A 20,648-nucleotide genomic window follows, 5' to 3' on the forward strand; every position below is an offset into this window, starting at 1 on the left:
CCCAGCACCAACTGCGGCTCTGGGCCAGAGTGAAGAGAGAGGGGCCAGGGGACAGTTCCATCTTGCCTTTTGCATATGTCATCAGATGGGGACCCCTCCCCCCAGCACCAACTGCTGCTCTGGCCCAGAGTGAAGAGAGAGGGGACCAGGGGACAGTTCCACTTTGTCTCCTGCATACGTCATCAGCTGGGGACCTCTCCCCCAGCACCAACTGCTGCTCTGGCCCAGAGTGAAGAGAGAGGGGACCAGGGGACAGTTCCACTTTGTCTCCTGCATACGTCATCAGCTGGGGACCCCTCCCCCAGCACCAACTGCTGCTCTTGGCCAGAGTGAAGAGAAAGGGGGCCAGGGGACAGTTCCACCTTGTCTCCTGCATATTTCATCAGTTGGACGCCCCTTCCCCCAACACTAACTGCCGCTCTGGACCAGAGTGAAGAGAGAGGGGGCCAGGGGACAGTTCCATCTTGTCTCCTGCATACGTCATCAGTTGGGGACCACTCCCCTCAGCACCAACTGCCACTCTGGGCCAGACTGAAAAGAGAGGGGGCCAGGGGACAGTTCCATCTTGACTGCTGTGCTATGTTAATAATATAATATAATATATTGTATATACATATAATATTTATAATATTATAATGTAATGCAATATAATAATGATATTATACCATAATTATATATTTAAATTACATGTCATATTACTAATAATATTACAATATAATGGTATAATACAATATAGTAATATTTAATACTGATATTGTACTATGCTAATAATATAATATATTGTATGTGTGTGTGTGTGTGTATATATATATATATATAGTAAGCCGCTCTGAGTCCCCTTCAGGGTGAGAAGGGCGGCATATAAATGTCGTAAATAAATCAATAAATAAATATTACAATTCAACCTGAGCCCTGTCACAACTTCTGAAGATGCCTGCCATAGATGTTGGCGAAACATCAGGAGAGAATGCTTCTGGGACATGGACATAGAGCCCAGAAATCTCACAGCAATCCATTTCTCTTCCTAGTTTGAAAATTGTATTTCCTCTTTAATTGTGCAGCCCTTACTTTGATTCTAGAAACTTTGTTTAGGTGATTGCCACAAACTATGTTGAATTGCTTGAGACTCTCTGAGAGATTAATTGAAAAACTATAACAAAATGTGCTGCAAGATGTCCCGCAAAAACAAAGTGTTTGCAATTTAGTAAACTTTTCCCATATCTTTATGATAGAACCCATTAGGCCTATGAGCCCACGAGGACTTTGAGATCGTCCGGGGAGGCCTTCTCTCGATCCCGCCTGCCTCACAGGCACGCCTGGCGGGGACTAGGGACAGGGCCTTCTCGGTGGTGGCCCCCCGGCTGTGGAACACCCTCCCTGTGGACATCAGATTGGCGCCCTCCCTTATGACATTCCGCAAGAGACTAAAGACGTGGTTGTTTGAGAAGGCGTTTGAGTAAATGCTGCAACAATTGGCAATGACGATTGGAACAGAACATGGATAACGAGATTTGGATTGTGATTCAATGATGAGACGTCGCGAATGATTTAATGTAATTGTACTATTGATAGTGATGTCGTTTATTGTTGTTTGTGATATTGCTTATGTTGCAAATTGTACCTGTTTTTATATGTTGTACACCGCCGTGAGTCGCCCTAGGGCTGAGAACGGCGGTCTACAAGTGCAGTAAATAAATAAATTAGGAAATGACATTCACAACACAGGATCATAGGCTAATTTATGGTTTATACAATGCAACTTTACTGGGCACTAGACGTGTGGCAGAAGGACTCCGCTTGATGTCAGAGACAGGGATGTTTCCCCTTGCAGGCTCATTCTGCATCTACCTGGCACTTAATGTCTGATTGCCGTATTGGGAAACCTTCCAAGATGTCACCCCAGAAGAAGGACCAGCATTTTGTGGCAGATTGCCTCTTGGCTTAAACCTAACCAAAGGTCAGCTTGGACGGAGGGAAGAGGAGGGGAAATGCGGAGAACTCACAGCCATAGGGAGATCCTGTGGGAGAGCCGTTAATGAATCCAGGCGAGCCAGGCACGCCCAGGTTAGACATGGGGACGTTGCTGTAGCCGTTCATGCTGTTACTGGAGGTGCTGTAATTAGACTGCTGAGGGGTCGAGCTGGAAGAGTAACCTCGGGGGGAGATGCTGCTTGTGTTGCGGATGTAACCTGCAAGACAGAAACACCCAGTGAGTGCCGGCAGTCGAGGCCAACACGATGATCTCTCTCAGTCATACCGTCTTCACTTACCTGGTTTGCTTTCTATTGTGTTTAGTTAAAAAAAAGAAAATAAAATGCATTCAGCTACATCTTTGCATTAATTAGTGATTCCTGGCTGGTGACCTTTTAGTAAGTCATGATGGCACAAGTTGGACTTGTGCCCCTACTACTGTGTTTCTCCGAAAATAAGACACTCAACAGGTTCCTGGACAATCTGAACAGCATCCACCCAAACATCCAGTTCACCATGGAAAAAGAAAATGAAGGAAGACTGGCTTTTCTAGATGTCCTAGTCTTCCGCAAACCAGATCAACAATTGGGTCACACCGTTTACAGAAAACCCACACACACAGATAGATATCTACAACCATCACCCAAGTAAAAAAAAAAAGAAGCACCATTAAAGCCTTGGTAGACTGTGCAAAAAGAATCTGCGAACCCCAGCTCCTCCAAGATGGACTGAACCACCTCAACTGGGCTCTCCAGGCCAATGGAGACTCCACCTCAGACATCAGAAGAGCTGCAAGAACAAGAACCAGCCACGAGAGTCAAGATGAAGATCCACCCAGAGGAAAAGTGTTCTTGCCAGACATCAAGGGAACCACTGACCGCAGAGGGAAGCTGATGAGGAAACACAACATACAAACTACCTACAGACCCACCAAGAAAATCCAACAAATGCTCCGTTCAGCAAAGGACAAGAGGGATCCTCTCACCTCTGCAGGAGTCGACCGTGTACCATGCAGCTGTGGACAAGTCTACAGAGGGACCACCAAAAGCAGCAGCATTGCCCAACACACAAATCAAGGAACATGAAAGGCACTGCAGACTAACTCAACCAGAGAAGTCAGCCATAGCAGAGCACCTGATGAACCAACCTCGACACAGCATATTATTCAAGAACACAGAAATGTTGGACCACTCTCACAACCACCATGTCAGACTACACAGAGAAGACATTGAAATCCACAAGCATGGGGACAATTTCAACAGAAAGGAGGAAACCATGAACATGAACAAAATCTGGCTACCAGTATTTAAAAAACCTCTAAAATGACAACAGCTCAAACAACAGAGATAAACAAACAAGGACATCTAATCACCTCTCAACAAAAGTTTGCTCCAGGCTCTGTCAGACCATTATATGCTAATCAAGGTGGTCAGTTGCAACATTCACACCTAGCTCCAGCAGACAAGAGTTCTTTGTCCCACCCTGGTCAATCCACAGATATATAAACCCTTTTTCCTAGTTCCAACAGAGCTCACTACCTCTGAGGGTGCTTGCCATAGATGCAGGCGAAACATCAGGAGAGAATGCCTCTAGACCATGGCCATATAGCCCGAAAAAACCTACAACAACCCATTTATGTTTTTATTGGTTTGGTATGTTTTTATATTATATGGTAAATGTTTTAATTGTATTTTATGTTGTTGGGGGCATCGCACTGTGCCAACTGTAAACCGCCTTGAGTCGCCTTTGGGCTGAGAAAGGCGGTATATAAATATGGCAAATCAATCAATCAATAATAACCAGAACCTATGGGAATTGATAGATGCCATGTAATGTAGTGGTGGCCTATTTCCTTGGGGCTGGGTTGGGGGCTCACCAATGCTGGCACAAAGCCCTGGCTCTGAGTGCGGGGTGAAGGGTTGCCTGCAAACGCCGCACCGCTGCCTAAGAGCTCTTACAGGTTCTCACCCTTGAAGAATGTTTCCCTGGCTGACATGAACACGCCTTTGTTTGACAACATGTGTACATTTGGCGGATCACATCTGATTATTGAAAGAATGTGGCAGGGTGTTTCAAGATCTGGAAAAAATTAGCACACAAGTGTTTCTAATGTTTATGACATGAACATGGGATTTAGCCGCAAATTGTGGTCAAGGCTGTACCTTCTCAATTATTTCAACAGATAGAGAGAGAGAAACTCTCCACTACATAATAAAAAAAGTTTGGTAAGTGTAAAAGAAAGAAATGCCTTCACATGACACATATTTGTGGAGTCCGTGAGGTTGAGTTATACTGCTGGCTTAAGTAAAAGATAAAAAGTGCTGGAATCCAAAGCTGGAAGTCGTTTCCATAGGTTAACTTTTCCCAAATAGATTGAGTGTCCCTTATCAGAAATGTTTGGGACTACAATACTTCCAGAGTTGGGGTTTTTCCCCCTCAGATTTTTGCACTACTTTTTTTTCTTGTGTCCCATTTTGTGCTGGTCAGTGACCGTAATAAAGTTTTGTATTATATTGACTAATTTTTGTTCTTGAATTTAGTTCTTTAGAAAGTCAGAGAGCCTCCCAATAATACAGTGTTCCCTTGCTCCTTCGTGGTTCGCTTATCGCGGACTCGTTTCGCGGTTTTCCTTGCAAAGCCCTCCTCCTCACCTTCCCTCTCTCTCTCTCTCTTCCTCTCCTCTGTCCCTTCCTCCCTTCCTCGGGCACTCATGCCACCCTTCGCTTTACCTCCTTTTGTCCCTCTTGCTTGGTTCACGGTTTGCTTATCGCGGACTTGTTTCACGGTTTTCCTTGCAAAGCCCTCCTCCTCACCTTCCCTCCCTCTCTCTCTTCCTCTCCTCTATCCCTTCCTTCCTTCCTTCCTTCCTTCCTTCCTTCCTTCCTTCCTCCCTCCCTTCCTCGGGCGCTCATGCCACCCTCCACTTTCCCTCCTCTTGTCCCTCTTGCTCGGTTCACGGTTCGCTTATCGCAGACTCACTGTTTCGCAGTTTTCCCTGCAAAGCCCTCCTCCTCACCTTTCCTCCCTCTCTCTCTTACACACACTCTGCCTTCTCTTTCTTCTCCTCTTTCCCCTCCCTTCCTCCTTCCCTTGGGCGCTCATGCCACCCTCCGCTTTCCCTCCTCTTGCCCCTCTTGCTCGGTTCACGGTTCGTTTATCGCAGACTCGCTGTTTCACGGTTTTCCCTGCAAAGCCCTCCTCCTCACCATCCCTCCCTCCCTCTCTTACACACACTCTGCCTTCTCTTTCTTCTCCTCCTTCCCCTCCCTTCCTCGGGCGCTCATGCCACCCTCCGCTTACCCTCCTCTTGTCCCTCTTGCTCAGTTCACGGTTCGCTTATCGTGAACCCGCTGTTTTGCGGTTTTCCCTGCAAAGGCCTCCTCCTCACCTTCCCTCCCTCTCTCTCTTACACACACTTTTCCTTCTCTTTCCTCTCCTTTATCTCCTCCCTTCCTCCCTCCCTTGGGCACTCATGCCACCCTTCACTTTCCCTCCTCTTGTCCCTCTTGCTTGGTTCACGGTTCGCTTATCGCGGACTCGCTGTTTCACGGTTTTCCCTGCAAAGCCCTCCTCCTCACCTTCCCTCCCTCCCTCTCTTACACACACTCTGCCTTCTCTTTCTTCTCCTCCTTCCCCTCCCTTCCTCCCTTCCTCGGGCGCTCATGCCACCCTCCGCTTTTCCTCCTCTTGTCCCTCTTGCTCGGTTCACGGTTCGCTTATCGCGGACTCGCTGTTTCGCGGTTTTCCCTGCAAAGCCCTCCTCCTCACCTTCCCTCCCTCTCTCTCTTACACACACTTTTCCTTCTCTTTCCTCTCCTCTTTGCCCTCCCTCCCTCCCTCCCTCCCTCAGTTGCTCATGCCACCCTCCACTTTCCCTCCTCTTGTCCCTCTTGCTCAGCTTTTGCAGGAGCTGCTGACGGTGGAGACCTGGCTGAAGGGGCAGTGGCTCCAGCGTCTCACTCCATTTCCTCCCCAGCCCCAGGATCTTCTTCTTTCTCCTTCTCTTCTTTCTCCCACAGCCTCAGGAGGGAAAGTGGTAGAGGAAGGAAGGCAAGGAGGGAGGGAGAGAAGGCAAGGAGGAGGGCCACACATGCAAAAGTGTCCCTCTGGAATGTGTCCAGAGGAGGGCGACTAAAACGATCAAGAATCTGGAGAACAAGCCCTATGAGGAGCGGCTTAAGGAGCTGGGTATGTTTAGCCTGAAGAAGAGAAGGCTGAGAGGAGATATGATAACCATGTATAAATATGTGAAAGGACGCCACAGGAAGGAGGGAGCAAGCTTGTTTTCTGCTTCCTTGGAGACTAGGACGCGGAAAAATGGCTTCAAACTACAAGAGAGGAGATTCCATCTGAACATGAGGAAGAACTTCCTGACTGAGAGAGCCATTCAGCAGTGGAACTCTCTGCCCTGGAGTGTGGTGGAGGCTCCTTCTTTGGAAGCTTTTAAACAGAGGCTGGATGGCCATCTGTCAGGGGTGATTTGAATGCAATATTCCTGCTTCTTGGCAGAATGAGGTTGGACTGTTTAAAAGCTTCCAAAGAAGGAGCCTCTACCACACTCGGGGGCATAGAGTTCCATTGCTGAACAGCTCTCACAGTCAGGAAGTTCTTCCTCATGTTCAGGTGGAATCTCCTTTCTTGTAGTTTGAAGCCATTGTTCCACTGCGTCCTAGTCTCCAGCTCTTTAAACCGCTCCTCATAGGGCTTGTTCTCCAGACCCTTGATCATTTTAGTTGCCCTCCTCTGGACACATTCCAGCTTGTCATTTTTTTTCTTTTACTTTATTACCCCCCCCCCCCCAAATAAAATTAACATATCATTTTCTTACATACTTCAGGACACTTGTTATTCGACTTGGTCGAAATTAGCTGAAAAATTTGAGTTATTTGATTGCAGATTACCAACATTTAATGCTCCACCACCTTATTCATCTATGTTCAGTGTTTTGTAAGCTTACACAAATAGATTCAGGAGATCAATGCAATCACTTAAGAAGGTTTTAATACACTGCATCTTGAGAAAGTGAGCAGATCCGCTCTTTGATCCGCATAGCGCCTTCACTAATTGGCTTATTAACGGAGACTGATATCCCTAATCCAGGTAGTCCTTCAAACAGAGACCACTTTCAAATATAAGCCTTCAAGGCAGTGATTCTCAACTTGGTGGTCCCCAGACGTTTTGGCCTTAGAATCATAGAATCAGAGAGTTGGAAGAGACCTCATGGGCCATCCAGTCCAACCCTGTGCCAAGAAGCAGGACAATTGCATTCAAAGCACCCCCAACAGATGGCCATCCAGCCTCTCTTTAAAAGCCTCCAAAGAAGGAGCCTCCACCACACTTCAGGGTAGAGAGTTCCACTTTTGAACAGCTCTCTGCAAAGATGCCACCAATTTGCGATGATTTTGTAAAGGAATCACCGATTTGTGAAGAAGTCACCACTTTGTAAGGTCTTATTAAATTGATAGCATAGTTAATAGCTAGTAATATTGAATTTGTCTTTCTTCAATGTGTAGCGTGACTTAACTTGGAAAGGATTTGTAACAGAGACTAGGCTTTATAAAAACTGTAACAAGTTTATTGAAATGTAGCAGAAGCTTGATGGTTTGAATGTTTCTTGACTCTTAGTGGCACATATCTTCAGAGGTTACACTTATAACATTCCTTAAAACAACTCTGGAAAGGACTCTTCCTTCTACTAAACAGGCTTCAAAATTAATTTTCTTCAAACTGTGTTTCTTTTCTTTGTGATATTTCTGTTGCAAGAAAGATTCTCACTGGGTTTCTCTCACCCTTTCTACTCATATAGTAAAGGCTAATATAAATAAGTCAACTCGTCTTGTCTAAACTACCTAGGCTAAAAGCCAAAACCTTCCTGATCCTCACTACAGTAGAATCAGCCTTTCCCTGTAGTTTTTAAACTACAGTCTGCCTTCCTGGTTCTCACCTCTACAGAACCAGCCACTCCTGCAGTTCACAGACTACAGACTGACCGTTTTAAAATGGCTGCCCTGCCAAGTGGCAGTTGGCTCCACTCCTATTTCCATAGCAACCCAGCTCAAAGTGAGCTAAGCTGGCTATCATCCCCCCACCCCCAGTTATGCAACTTTAAATACTTACCCTCTCAAACGCCTATCTATAACTATACATAATAGTAGTTTAAAATTTACACTTCACCACACTCTCACAGTCAGAAAGTTCTTCCTAATGTTCAGGGGGAATCGCTTTTCCGGTAGTTTGAAGTCATTGCTCTGCGTCCTAGTCTCCACAGCAGCAGAAAACAAGCTTGCTCCCTCCTCCCTAGGACTTCCCCTCACATACTTATACATGGCTATCATATCTTCTCTCAGCCTTCTCTTCTTCAGGCTAAACATGCCCTGCTCTTTAAGCCGCTCCTCATAGGGATTGTTCTCCAGACCCTTGATCATTTTAGCTGCCCTCCTCTGGACACATTCCAGCTTAGAGTCATCAAACTTGCTCCCTCCTTATGGAAAAGGACTAATTAGTAATTTTAACAGCTGGTAAACTGGCTGGGATTTCTGGGAGTTGCAGACCAAAACACCCTGGGAACCACAGGTTGAGAACCACTGCTTTAAGGAGAGTATATGAGTATGCAAAACAACTATGGGTTTTTCAACCACCGAGGCCTCACATTATGTGGGTCTAATACCAACAGCGTTTACCTTGATTGTTCCCTTGAGTTGATTCTGAGATGCTGACTCCTAACTGGCTGCCATAAGAGTTGATGCCCATCATACTACTGTGAGCTGGAGAGCTAGACAAAGCTGGGATTTGGCCAGGATTCCTTGGGACACTGTAGAGGGCTTCTGCGATATCAGCAGCTCTCTTCAGAATGATATCCTGCAGGTAAAAAGCAAGAAATTAGGGGCAAATCAGACATGACTAGGCTTAACGTCAAGGGGAAAGCTTTAGCTTTTTAGGTCTCATTAGACACCCAACAATGTCCTACTCTTCAAGTCCAACCTTTCTTCGAGACTGTATCTCCTTCTATGAACTGATGTACACCCTAAGATCTGCTGGAGAGACCCTCCTCTCAGTACCACCTCTGTCTCAAGCATGGTTTATGGGTACGAGAGAGGGGGCCTTCTCGGTGGTTGCCCCCTAGAAACATGATTTGTCTCAAGCATGGTTTGTGGGTATGAGAGAGAGGGCCTTCTCGGTGGTCGCACCCCAGAAGCTTGGTGTGTCTCAAGCATGGTTTGTGGGTATGAGAGAGAGGGCCTTCTCGGTGGTCCCCCCCCAGAAACATGGTTTGTCTCAAGCATGGTTTGTGAGTATGAGAGGGAGGGCTTTCTCAGTGGTCGCCCCCCAGAAGCATTGTTTGCCTCAAGCATGGTTTGTGGGTACGAGAGGGAGGGCCTTCTCGGTGGTCGCTCCCCAGAAGCATGGTTTGTCTCAAGCATGGTTTGTGGGTATGAGAGAGAGGGCCTTCTCGGTGGTCCCCCCCCCAGAAACATGGTTTGTCTCAAGCATGGTTTGTGAGTATGAGAGGGAGGGCTTTCTCAGTGGTCGCCCCCCAGAAGCATTGTTTGCCTCAAGCATGGTTTGTGGGTACGAGAGGGAGGGCTTTCTTAGTGGTCGCCCCCCAGAAGCATTGTTTGTCTCAAGCATGGTTTGTGGGTACGAGAGGGAGGGCCTTCTCGGTGGTCGCCCCCCAGAAGCATGGTTTGTCTCAAACATGGTTTGTGGGTATGAGAGAGAGGGCCTTCTTGCTGATCGCCCCCCAGAAGCATTGTTTGTCTCAAGGATGGTTTGTGGGTACGAGAGGGAGGGCCTTCTCGGTGGTTGCCCCCCAGAAGCATGGTTTGTCTCAAGCATGGTTTGTGGGTATGAGAGAGAGGGCCTTCTTGGTGGTCGCACCCCAGAAGCTTGGTGTGTCTCAAGCATGGTTTGTGGGTACGAGAGAGAGGGCCTTCTCGGTGGTCGCCCCCCAGAAACATGGTTTGTCTCAAGCATGGTTTGTGAGTATGAGAGGGAGGGCTTTCTCAGTGGTCGCCCTCCAGAAGCATTGTTTGCCTCAAGCATGGTTTGTGGGTATGAGAGGGAGGGCCTTCTCAGTGGTCGCCTCCACTCTTCAAGTTTTCAGAACAAATTTGAAAACATGGCTATTCAAACAGGACCAGGACAGAACCCTGCTGACGGCATTCCCTTGTCCTTTCTTTCCAGGATGAAGAGGAGGCATTGGGGAGCAGAGAACTGAGAGAAAGAGAAAAGAGGAAGAGAGAGAGAAAGACTCACCTGATTATTATGTGGTGTCCCATACAGTGCTTCAACTAGGTCCGCTGCTCGTTTCAATAGCATCTCCTACAACGAGGAAGGAAGAAGCACCAAGAATTATGAAAAAGGACTAATTAGTAAGTTATGGCAAATAAAACTCCACCGGAGTATTTTTCAGTTTTGCATATATAATAGTTTAGGTATGGAAAGTATATTCCGAGTTATTAATATCTGAGGTTTAAAAAGAAGTCGAGAATTGTGAAATTCTCTCCTTTGTAAATTCGGCATTGCTTCCAGGATTTAAACAGGAGAATTATCTCGCTAGAAATATCTGGCGGAACAATTGCCCATTTTAATTTTTGTTGTAATTGAGTTCAAAATAATCAATATATACAGTGGGTTGTTGTAGGTTTTTTGGGCTATATAGCCATGTTCTAGAAGCATTCACTCCTGACGTTTCGCCTACATCTATGGAAGTTGAAAGCCTTCTTTCCTCTTGGAAATCTACTAAAAGACTCTGTTTGGTAAGGACTACTCGTGGCAGCCATAACGCAATTTGGACTGGGTGTAGGGGCCCACACCAGCAGAGCTTAAGTCAGATTGCCCAGGGAGGGGTCAAGGATTTCCCTTGTATGAGGAAGAAACAGTTTATGAAGAAAGTTGCCTGTCCCTTGTGGACAAAATTTAAGCAAGCCACCAGTTGTTTCAAAGCCTTGAAGTATTTGTTTGATTTATTGAAGATTTAAGCAACAATCAAAACTTTGTTGAACTTTAAAAGAACTTTGTGTGGGGAAATCCGAAGGGCCTCTCAGCCAAGGCACCCCGGCGTCCCGTTGGGCATTCAGAAAACATGTCCTGTCTACAGACTCTTTCACGGGCCCAGCTCGTGACAGCACATAATATATAATACTGATATTGTGCTATGGTGTGTATATATATATATATATATAGAGAGAGAGAGAGAGAGAGAGAGAGAGTAAGCCGCCCTGAGTCCCCTTCAGGGTGAGAAGGGTGGCTGTTCTGTCACGTGCTGGGCCTGTAACAATTGACTTTGAATAGGACGTACACTTTGTGCCCAGCGGGAAGCCAGGGCGCCTCGAAGAGAGGCCCTCAAGGGTTTTTCTGTAGAAATGGTCTTTATTATTGAACTAGAATTAAACAGATACTTCTCAAATCTTCAGTGAGTCAAACAATGCTTCAAGGCTTTGAGTCAACTGGTGGTTTCCTTACTCTTGTCCTCAAGGGACAGGTAACTATCTTCGTTAACTGTTCTTTCACTTTAAGAGGAAAACCCTTTTTAAACCTCTTCCAGGCCGTCTACTATCTAAGCTTTACTGATGTGGGTTCTACTACCGGATTCAAACTGCGTCTTGAGCACTAAGTAGACCTACCAGTAAAGGCTTGCAGATTCTCCAGCTGGAGTTTTTTGGGTCTGTAAAGCTGCTTTCCCCCGGAATTTCTTAAGAAACCCTTTAGGGCTGTTTCCCTCAGATGCTGTAAGGCTGAGAGGCTGTAAGCTCCCTGCCAGAGCTTTGAGACTGTTCTCTTCCTAAGAAGTGAAGCTTTTCTGCGGGTGAAGCTACTCCACACCCTATAGCTTGGTTTCCTTCTGTAAGATTATCTAAAAATGGCTCCCTCTCCTCCCATGTCCCTGGGAGAAGGGGCGGATCCAAACTTAACAATGATAGACAGGTGACTGCAAACCAAGGGAAGTCACCTTTTGCAAAATCCCTGAAGCCTTGGAATGCATGCAAACATTTAATAGAAAGAAAATAAAGTTGGAGCTCCTGGTACAGACGTACCAGCACAGTGGCATATCAATGCCATAAATAAATAAATAAAATTTGAATTTTTAAAGTATTATTTTGATGATTTGTTGGTTGCTTGAGAGTTCCAGTTGACTGCGAAAAGGTCCGCAAGGCTAAAGCAAAAAACGAGCTCAGACTTGCCAGGGACATTAAAAACAATAAAAAGGGCTTCTATTCTTATGTCAGTAGAAAAGGGAAAAACAAGGAGGCGATAGGACCTCTTCGAGGAGAAGATGGGGCAATGCTGACAGGGGACAGGGAAAAGGCAGAACTACTTAATACCTTCTTTGCCTCGGTCTTCTCACAAAAAGAGAGGCTTCAACCTCAGCAAGATGGAGTGGATGAGGGATTGGAGGACATCCAACCCCAAATTGGGAAAGAAGTCGTCCAGGAATACCTGGCCGCTCTTAATGAGTTCAAGTCCCCTTTCAGGGCCAGATCAACTACACCCCAGAGTATTGAAGGAACTAGCGGAAGTCATTTCGGAACCATTGGCAACCATCTTTGAGAGTTCTTGGAGAACGGGAGAAGTTCCAGCAGATTGGAGGAGGGCCAATGTGGTCCCAATCTTCAAGAAGGGAAAAAAGGACGACCCAAACAACTACCGTCCGGTCAGCCTCACGTCGATACCAGGCAAGATTCTGGAAAAGATTGTTAAGGAAGTGGTCTGCAAACACTTAGAAACAAATGCAGTCATCGCTAATAGTCAACATGGATTTATCAAAAACAAGTCATGCCAGACTCATCTGATCTCTTTCTTCGATAGAGTTACAAGCTGGGTAGATGCGGGGAATGCCGTGGATGTAGCGTACCTGGATTTCAGTAAGGCCTTCGACAAGGTCCCCCATGACCTTCTGGCAAGGAAACTAGTCCAATGTGGGCTAGGCAAAACTACGGTGAGGTGGATCTGGAATTGGTTAAGTGGATGAACACAGAGGGTGCTCACTAATGCTTCCTCTTCATCTTGGAAAGAAGTGACAAGTGGAGTGCCGCAGGGTTCCGTCCTGGGCCCGGTCCTGTTCAACATCTTTATTAATGACTTAGATGAAGGGCTCGAAGGCAGGATCATCAAGTTTGCAGATGACACCAAATTGGGAGGGATAGCCAATAGTCCAGAGGACAGGAGCAGAATTCAAAACGATCTTGACAGATTAGAGAGATGGGCCAAAACTAACAAAATGAAGTTCAACAGTGACAAATGCAAGATACTCCACTTTGGCAGAAAAAATGAAATGCAAAGATACAGAATGGGGGACAATGCCTGGCTCGAGAGCAGTACGTGTGAAAAAGATCTTGGAGTCCTCGTGGACAACAAGTTAAACATGAGCCAACAATGTGACATGGCGGCAAAAAAAGCCAATGGGATTTTGGCCTGCATCAATAGGAGCATAGTGTCTAGATCTAGGGAAGTCATGCTCCCCATGCTCTATTCTGCTTTGGTTAGACCACACCTGGAATATTGTGTCCAATTCTGGGCGCCACAATTCAAGAGAGATATTGACAAGCTGGAATGTGTCCAGAGGAGGGCGACTAAAATGATCAAGGGTCTGGAGAACAAGCCCTATGAGGAGCAGCTTAGGGAACTGGGCATGTTTAGCCTGAAGAAGAGAAGGCTGAGAGGAGATATGATAGCCATGTATCAATATGTGAGAGGAAGCCACAGGGAGGAGGGAGCAAGCTTGTTTTCTGCTTCCTTGGAGACTAGGACGCGGAACAATGGCTTCAAACTACAAGAGAGGAGATTCCATCTGAACATTAGGAAGAACTTCCTGACTGTGAGAGCCGTTCAGCAGTGGAACTCTCTGCCCCGGAGTGTGGTGGAGGCTCCTTCTTTGGAAGCTTTTAAGCAGAGGCTGGATGGCCATTTGTCAGGGGTGATTTGAATGCAATATTCCTGCTTCTTGGCAGGGGGTTGGACTGGATGGCCCATGAGGTCTCTTCCAACTCTTTGATTCTATGATTCTATGACTGAGTTCCACTTAACTGAGAGTCTACTGCAGTACCATTGTATCTTTCATGTATGCAGAATTGTGTAATGGGACCAGCAGGCTTTCAATTATATTCCAACCATTTTTAAGATGGCTAAGGAGGACAATGTCAAAAGATCTCTGTATCCTTGTCCATTTTTTGAATGATTTCCCCCCATTGATGGAGCTCTCTGGGTGCTCTATGCCAAAAGGCCTTAGTGGGCCAAATGGGAGACAATTCCCCTTGCTATACCCATTTACCCAAGACCACAGAATTGCTTAAGACAGTGGTTCTCCACCTGTGGGTCTCCAGATGTTTTGGCCTTCAACTCCCAGAAATTATAACAGCTGGGATTTCTGGAGTTGTAGGACACCATAGGTTGAGAACCCTTGGTTTAAGGTCACTCTGTCAACCAACCAGAAATAAATTGTTCAACTGTGCTGAAAAGGTTAGTAAATTCCATACCTTGGCTAGTCTTTCTGGGTCACCAGGATGTCTCGGGATAACTTTTTGGAGTCTTTGGAACCCGTAATCTATGGTTGGCTCGTTTAAAGCTGAAACAGAAGGGGAAAGATCAGACACAATAATAACCTGTTGGAGACAAAAAATAATGTTTCCTTTGGAAAAGCAAATGTTAAGGGCTATTTCACTAACCAAAAAAAGAAAGGAAAATCAGTAGTCATGTTAACAGGTGAATAATTTAAGGGGTGATAAAGGTGCAAATCAACAGCAATTGTCCAGCTCTGTCTATTATCAAGCAGTAAAATGGACAGGACCCGTAAAGAGGAACATTTACATTAACTTCTGAGTAAATATTATAGAAGTATCTTGCCATCAGACTTGATGAGAAGCCATTAGTGAAAACCAAAGGATTACCCTTAGATCATTCAAAAAATCAGGTGCCCTGACAAATTTGTGAACATCCTGTAGTTCCTCCACGATGACAACAGTCTTGGACAGCAATGGCTCCCAAAGTGACCCATTTCAGGTAGAATCAGGTGTCTAAAAGGGGTGTGTTATTGCCCTAGACTTATTTTTCAATTTTATTGCTATGATACTTCATCTTGTTGATGGGAAACTTCCCACTGGAGTGGAAATCCTCTATCAGACAGATGGCAAGCTATTTAACCTCAGTAGACTGAAAGCCAAAACCAAGGTTACAACATCATCTGTTATAGAACTCCAATATGCTGATGACAACGTCGTCTGTGCGCATTCAGAAGAAGACCTACAAGCCACTCTAAACACCTTCGTAGAAGCATACGAGAAGCTCGGCCTGTCACTAAACATCGAGAAAACCAAAGTACTCTTCCAACAGTCACCAACCAATCCCTCTGCAATGCCAGAAATACAACTTAATTATATAATATTAGAAAATGTTGACCGTTTCCGCTACCTTGGCAGTCACCTCTCCACCAAAGTCAACATTGACACTGAAATACAACACTGCCTGAGCTTTGCGAGTGCAGCATTCTTCTGAATGAAGCAAAGAGTGTTTGAGGACCGGGACATCCGTAGGGATACCAAGGTGCTTGTTTATAAAGCTATTGTCCTCCCAACCCTGCTCTATGCCTGCAAAACGTGGATTGTCTACAGATTGTCAACTGAATTACAACACTGCCTGAGCTCTGCCAGTGCAGCATTCTTCTGAATGAAGCACAGAGTGTTTGAGGACCGGGACATCCGTAGGGAGTCCAAGGGGCTTGTTTATAAAGCTATTGTTCTCCCAACCCTGCTATACACCTGCGAGACGTGGACTGTCTACAGACGTCATACACAACTCCTGGAATGATTCCATCAGCATTGCCTCTGAAAATTCCTGCAAATCTCTTGGGAAGACAGCGTGCTGGAAGAAGCAAAGACCACCAGCATTGAAGCGATGGTCCTCCACCATCAACTCTGCTGAACCGGCCATGTTGTCTGGATACCTGACCACCGTCTCCCAAAGCAGTTGCTCTACTCCGAACTCAGGAAAGGAAAACGGAATGTATTGTCAAAGGCTTTCATGGCTGGAATCACTAAGTTCTTGTGGGTTTTTTCGGGCTACATGGCCATGTTCTAGAGGCATTTTTTCCTGACGTTTCGCCTGCATCTATGGCAAACATCCTCAGAGGTAGTGAGGTCTGGAAAACGGAATGTTGGTGGACAGGAAAAGAGATTTAAAGATGGGCTCAAAGTCAAGCTAAAAAACTGTGGCATAGACACTGAGAACTGGGAAGCCCTGGCCCTTGAGCACTCCAGCTGGAGCTCAGCTGTGACCAGCAGTGCTGCGGAATTTGAAGAGGCACGAATGGAGAGCGAAAGGGAGAAATGTGCCAAGAGGAAGGTGCATCAAGCCAACCCTGACTGGGACCGCCTTCCACCTGGAAACCGATGTCCTCACTGCGGGAGAACACGCAGGTCAAGAATAGGGCTCCACAGTCACCTACGGACCCACCGCCAGGACACCAACCTTGGAGGACCATCATCCTCGGACTACGAGGGATCGCCTGAGTAATTAAGTAAGCATTAGGTTCTTGTGGGTTTTTTCGGGCTATAGAGCCGTGTTCTAGAGGCATTTCTCCTGACGTTTCGCCTGCATCTATGGCAAGCGTCCTCAGAGGTGTGAGGTCTGTTGGAATTAGGACAATGGGTTTATATATCTGTGGAATGGCTGGGGTGGGGCAAGGAGCTCTTCCCTGCTGCAGTTAGGTGTGAATGTTTAACTGATCACCTTCATTAGCATTTGAAGGCCTGTCTGAGCCTGGGAAATCTGTTGCTGGGAGGTGTTAATCTGTGCCTGGTTTTTTCCTCTCTGTTGTTTAGCTGTTATAATTTTAGAGTTTTTTTAATACTGGTAGCCAGATTTTGTTCATTTTCATGGTCTCTTCCTTTCTGTTGAAATTGTCCACATGCTTGTGGATTTCAATGGCTTCTCTGTGTAGTCTGACATGGTGGTTGTTGGTGTGGTCCAGCATTTCTGTGTTCTCAAATAAAATGCTGTGTCCAGGCTGGTTCGTCAGGTGCTCTGCTATGGCTGACTTCTCTGTTGGAACATTCACACCTAGCTCCAGCAGAGAAGAGTCCTTTGTCCCACCCTGGTCATTCCACAGATATATAAACCCATTGTCCTAATTCCAACAGACCTCACACATCTGAGGATGCTTGCCATAGATGCAGGCGAAACGTCAGGAGAAATGCCTCTAGAACATAGCCCGAAAAAACCCACAAGAACCTAGTGATTCCAGCCATGAAAGCCTTCGACAATACATTAAGTAAGCATTCATCTCCTCTCCCATCTCAGAACAATATGGAAGCAATAACCCATGATATATTATGGTGACATACATTTTCACTTATTCCAATGGAACAAATAAACAACGTTAAATTAACGTATCATAGCACGGAATAAAATGGGAGCACAGCAGGAAAGACTTAAACCTGAGAATGTATACTTTGCTATACTTAGAATGTTTGTTTCTGGGAACTATTTGGGATCGCAACAGGAGTGTAATAATACCCATGTCAACTGCTTTAGACTCGATTTCCTATTTGGGAGCCAGGCAGAGAAGTTGCGCCAATAATCGTGAGAATTTGTCTGAATCCTCCTGAGATCTTATATATCATATTATGTGCAATTTCGCTTCAAGCTTGTGGGTCCAATCACGTAAGCAAACGGCATGTCTCTGGCCAAGGAAAATGGATTACAAACTATAGATAGGTTCTCAAAAACGAAATGTACATATTGAACTAAAAATACCGAATGGGAATATCCAGATTTGTTACTCAAGAAAACAATCTGTCCCCTAATCCAATATTAATTTATGGACATGCATTTATTTTCTGTCATATTAGTTTGCAATACTTGGTTGCACAGCATTCTGAGAACCATTTTTAGCTATTAGTGTGCAAACTAAAAGTCTAGCTCTCAAAATTGTTCAGAGCTCGGAAGTTTATTTTGAAACTTAGAAACTGACATACTCCAAACTAACTATTATAATAATTATTACAGGTGCTATTATTATTATTATTAGTAGTAGTAGTAGTAGTATTGTAGGAGCCGGGTTGGTGGAATGGGTTAAACTGCCTGAAGGTTGGCAGTTTGAATCCGCGAAATGGGGTGAGCTCCCATCTGTAAGCTCCAGCTCCTGCTCCTGTTCAGAGCTCGGAACTTTATTTTGGAACTTAGAAACTGACATACTCCAAACTAATTATTATAATAATTATTACAGGTATTACTATTATTATTATTATTAGTAGTAGTAGTAGTAGTAGTATTGTAGGAGCCGGGTTGGTGGAATGGGTTAAACTGCCCGAAGGTTGGCAGTTTGAATCCGCGAAATGGGGTGAGCTCCCATCTGTAAGCTCCAGCTCCTGCTCCTGTTCAGAACTCGGAAGTTTATTTTGAAACTTAGAAACTGACATACTCCAAACTAATTATTACAATAATTATTACAGGTATTACTATTATTATTATTATTAGTAGTAGTAGTAGTAGTAGTATTGTAGGAGCCAGGTTGGTGGAATGGGTTAAACTGCCTGAAGGTTGGCAGTTTGAATCCACGAGATGGGGTGAGCTCCCATCTGTAAGCTCCAGCTCCTGTTCCTGTTCAGAGCTCGGAATCATAGAATCATAGAATCATAGAATCAAAGAGTTGGAAGAGACCTCATGGGCCATCCAGTCCAACCCCCTGCCAAGAAGCAGGAATATTGCATTCAAATCACCCCTGACAGATGGCCATCCAGCCTCTGTTTAAAAGCTTCCAAAGAAGGAGCCTCCACCACACTCCGGGGCAGAGAGTTCCACTGCTGAACGGCTCTCACAGTCAGGAAGTTCTTCCTCATGTTCAGATGGAATCTCCTCTCTTGTAGTTTGAAGCCATTGTTCCGCGTCCTAGTCTCCAAGGAAGCAGAAAACAAGCTTGCTCCCTCCTCCCTGTGGCTTCCTCTCACATATTTATACATGGCTATCATATCTCCTCTCAGCCTTCTCTTCTTCAGGCTAAACATGCCCAGTTCCCTAAGCCGCTCCTCATAGGGCTTGTTCTCCAGACCCTTGATCATTTTAGTCGCCCTCCTCTGGACACATTCCAGCTTGTCAATATCTCTCTTGAATTGTGGTGCCCAGAATTGGACACAATATTCCAGGTGTGGTCTAACCAAAGCAGAATAGAGGGGTAGCATTACTTCCTTAGATCTAGACACTATGCTCCTCTTGATGCAGGCCAAAATCCCATTGGCTTTTTTTGCCGCCACGTCACATTGTTGGCTCATGTTTAACTTGTTGTCCACGAGGACTCCAAGATCTTTTTCACACGTACTGCTCTCGAGCCAGGCGTCACCCATTCTGTATCTTTGCATTTCGTTTTTTCTGCCAAAGTGGAGTATCTTGCATTTGTCACTGTTGAACTTCATTTTGTTAGTTTTGGCCCATCTCTCTAATCTGTCAAGATCGTTTTGAATTCTGCTCCTGTCCTCTGGACTATTGGCTATCCCTCCCAATTTGGTGTCGTCTGCAAACTTGATGATCATGCCTTCTAGCCCTTCATCTAAGTCATTAATAAAGATGTTGAACAGGACCGGGCCCAGGACGGAACCCTGCGGCACTCCACTTGTCACTTCTTTCCAAGATGAAGAGGAAGCATTAGTGAGCACTCTCTGTGTTCGTCCACTTAACCAATTCCAGATCCACCTCACCGTAGTTTTGCCTAGCCCACATTGGACTAGTTTCCTTGCCAGAAGGTCATGGGGGACCTTGTCAAAGGCCTTACTGAAATCCAGGTACGCTACATCCACGGCATTCCCTGCGTCTACCCAGCTTGTAGCTCTATCGAAGAAAGAGATCAGATTAGTCTGACATGACTTGTTTTTGATAAATCCATGTTGACTATTAGCGATGACCGCATTTGTTTCTAAGTGTTTGCAGACCACTTCCTTAACAATCTTTTCCAGAATCTTGCCCGGTATCGACGTGAGGCTGACCGGACGGTAGTTGTTTGGGTCATCCTTTTTTCCCTTCTTGAAGATTGGGACCACATTGGCCCTCCTCCAATCTGCTGGAACTTCTCCCGTTCTCCAAGAACTCTCAAAGATGGTTGCCAATGGTTCCGAAATGACTTCCGCTAGTTCCTTCAATACTCTGGGGTGTAGTTGATCTGGCCCTGGGGACTTGAACTCATTAAGAGCGGCCAGGTATTCCTGAACGACTTCTTTCCCAATTTGGGGTTGGATGTCCTCCAAACCCTCATCCACTCCATCTTGCTGAGGTTGAAGACTCTCTTTTTGTGAGAAGACCGAGGCAAAGAAGGCATTAAGTAGTTCTGCCTTTTCCCTATCCCCTGTCAGCATTGCCCCATCTTCTCCTCGAAGAGGTCCTATCGCCTCCTTGTTTTTCCTTTTTCTACTGACATAAGAATAGAAGCCCTTTTTATTGTTTTTAATGTCCCTGGCAAGTCTGAGCTCGTTTTTTGCTTTAGCCTTGCGGACCTTTTCCCTACAGGTGTTGGCTATTTGTTTGAATTCTTCTTTGGTGATTTCTCCCTTTTTCCACTTCTTGTGCATGTCTCTTTTGTGTCTTAGCACAGTTAGAAGTTCTTTGGACATCCATTCTGGCTTCTTTGCACTTGTCCTATTTTTTCTCTTTGTTGGCACAGTTTGCAATTGCGCCTTGAGTATTTCACTCTTGAG

At 45.5% G+C, this 20,648-nt stretch overlaps 1 protein-coding gene across 2 annotated transcripts in view; it reads right to left on the reverse strand.

Moving 5' to 3' along the window:
- Positions 1-20,648, reverse strand: part of EBF2 (EBF transcription factor 2) — a 392,720-nt gene that overhangs the window by 33,380 nt on the left and 338,692 nt on the right. For both annotated transcript variants that reach the window (XM_067470672.1, XM_067470673.1), the window contains exons 11-14: positions 14,448-14,536; positions 10,228-10,293; positions 8,652-8,829; positions 2,004-2,189 (exon numbers count right to left, since the gene is read on the reverse strand). In XM_067470672.1, the coding sequence (XP_067326773.1) occupies positions 2,004-2,189; positions 8,652-8,829; positions 10,228-10,293; positions 14,448-14,536 (519 nt within the window). The remainder of the gene's footprint in view (positions 1-2,003; positions 2,190-8,651; positions 8,830-10,227; positions 10,294-14,447; positions 14,537-20,648) is intronic.

This window comes from Anolis sagrei, chromosome 7 (assembly GCF_037176765.1).
Source record: "Anolis sagrei isolate rAnoSag1 chromosome 7, rAnoSag1.mat, whole genome shotgun sequence".
Lineage (NCBI taxonomy): Eukaryota > Metazoa > Chordata > Lepidosauria > Squamata > Dactyloidae > Anolis > Anolis sagrei.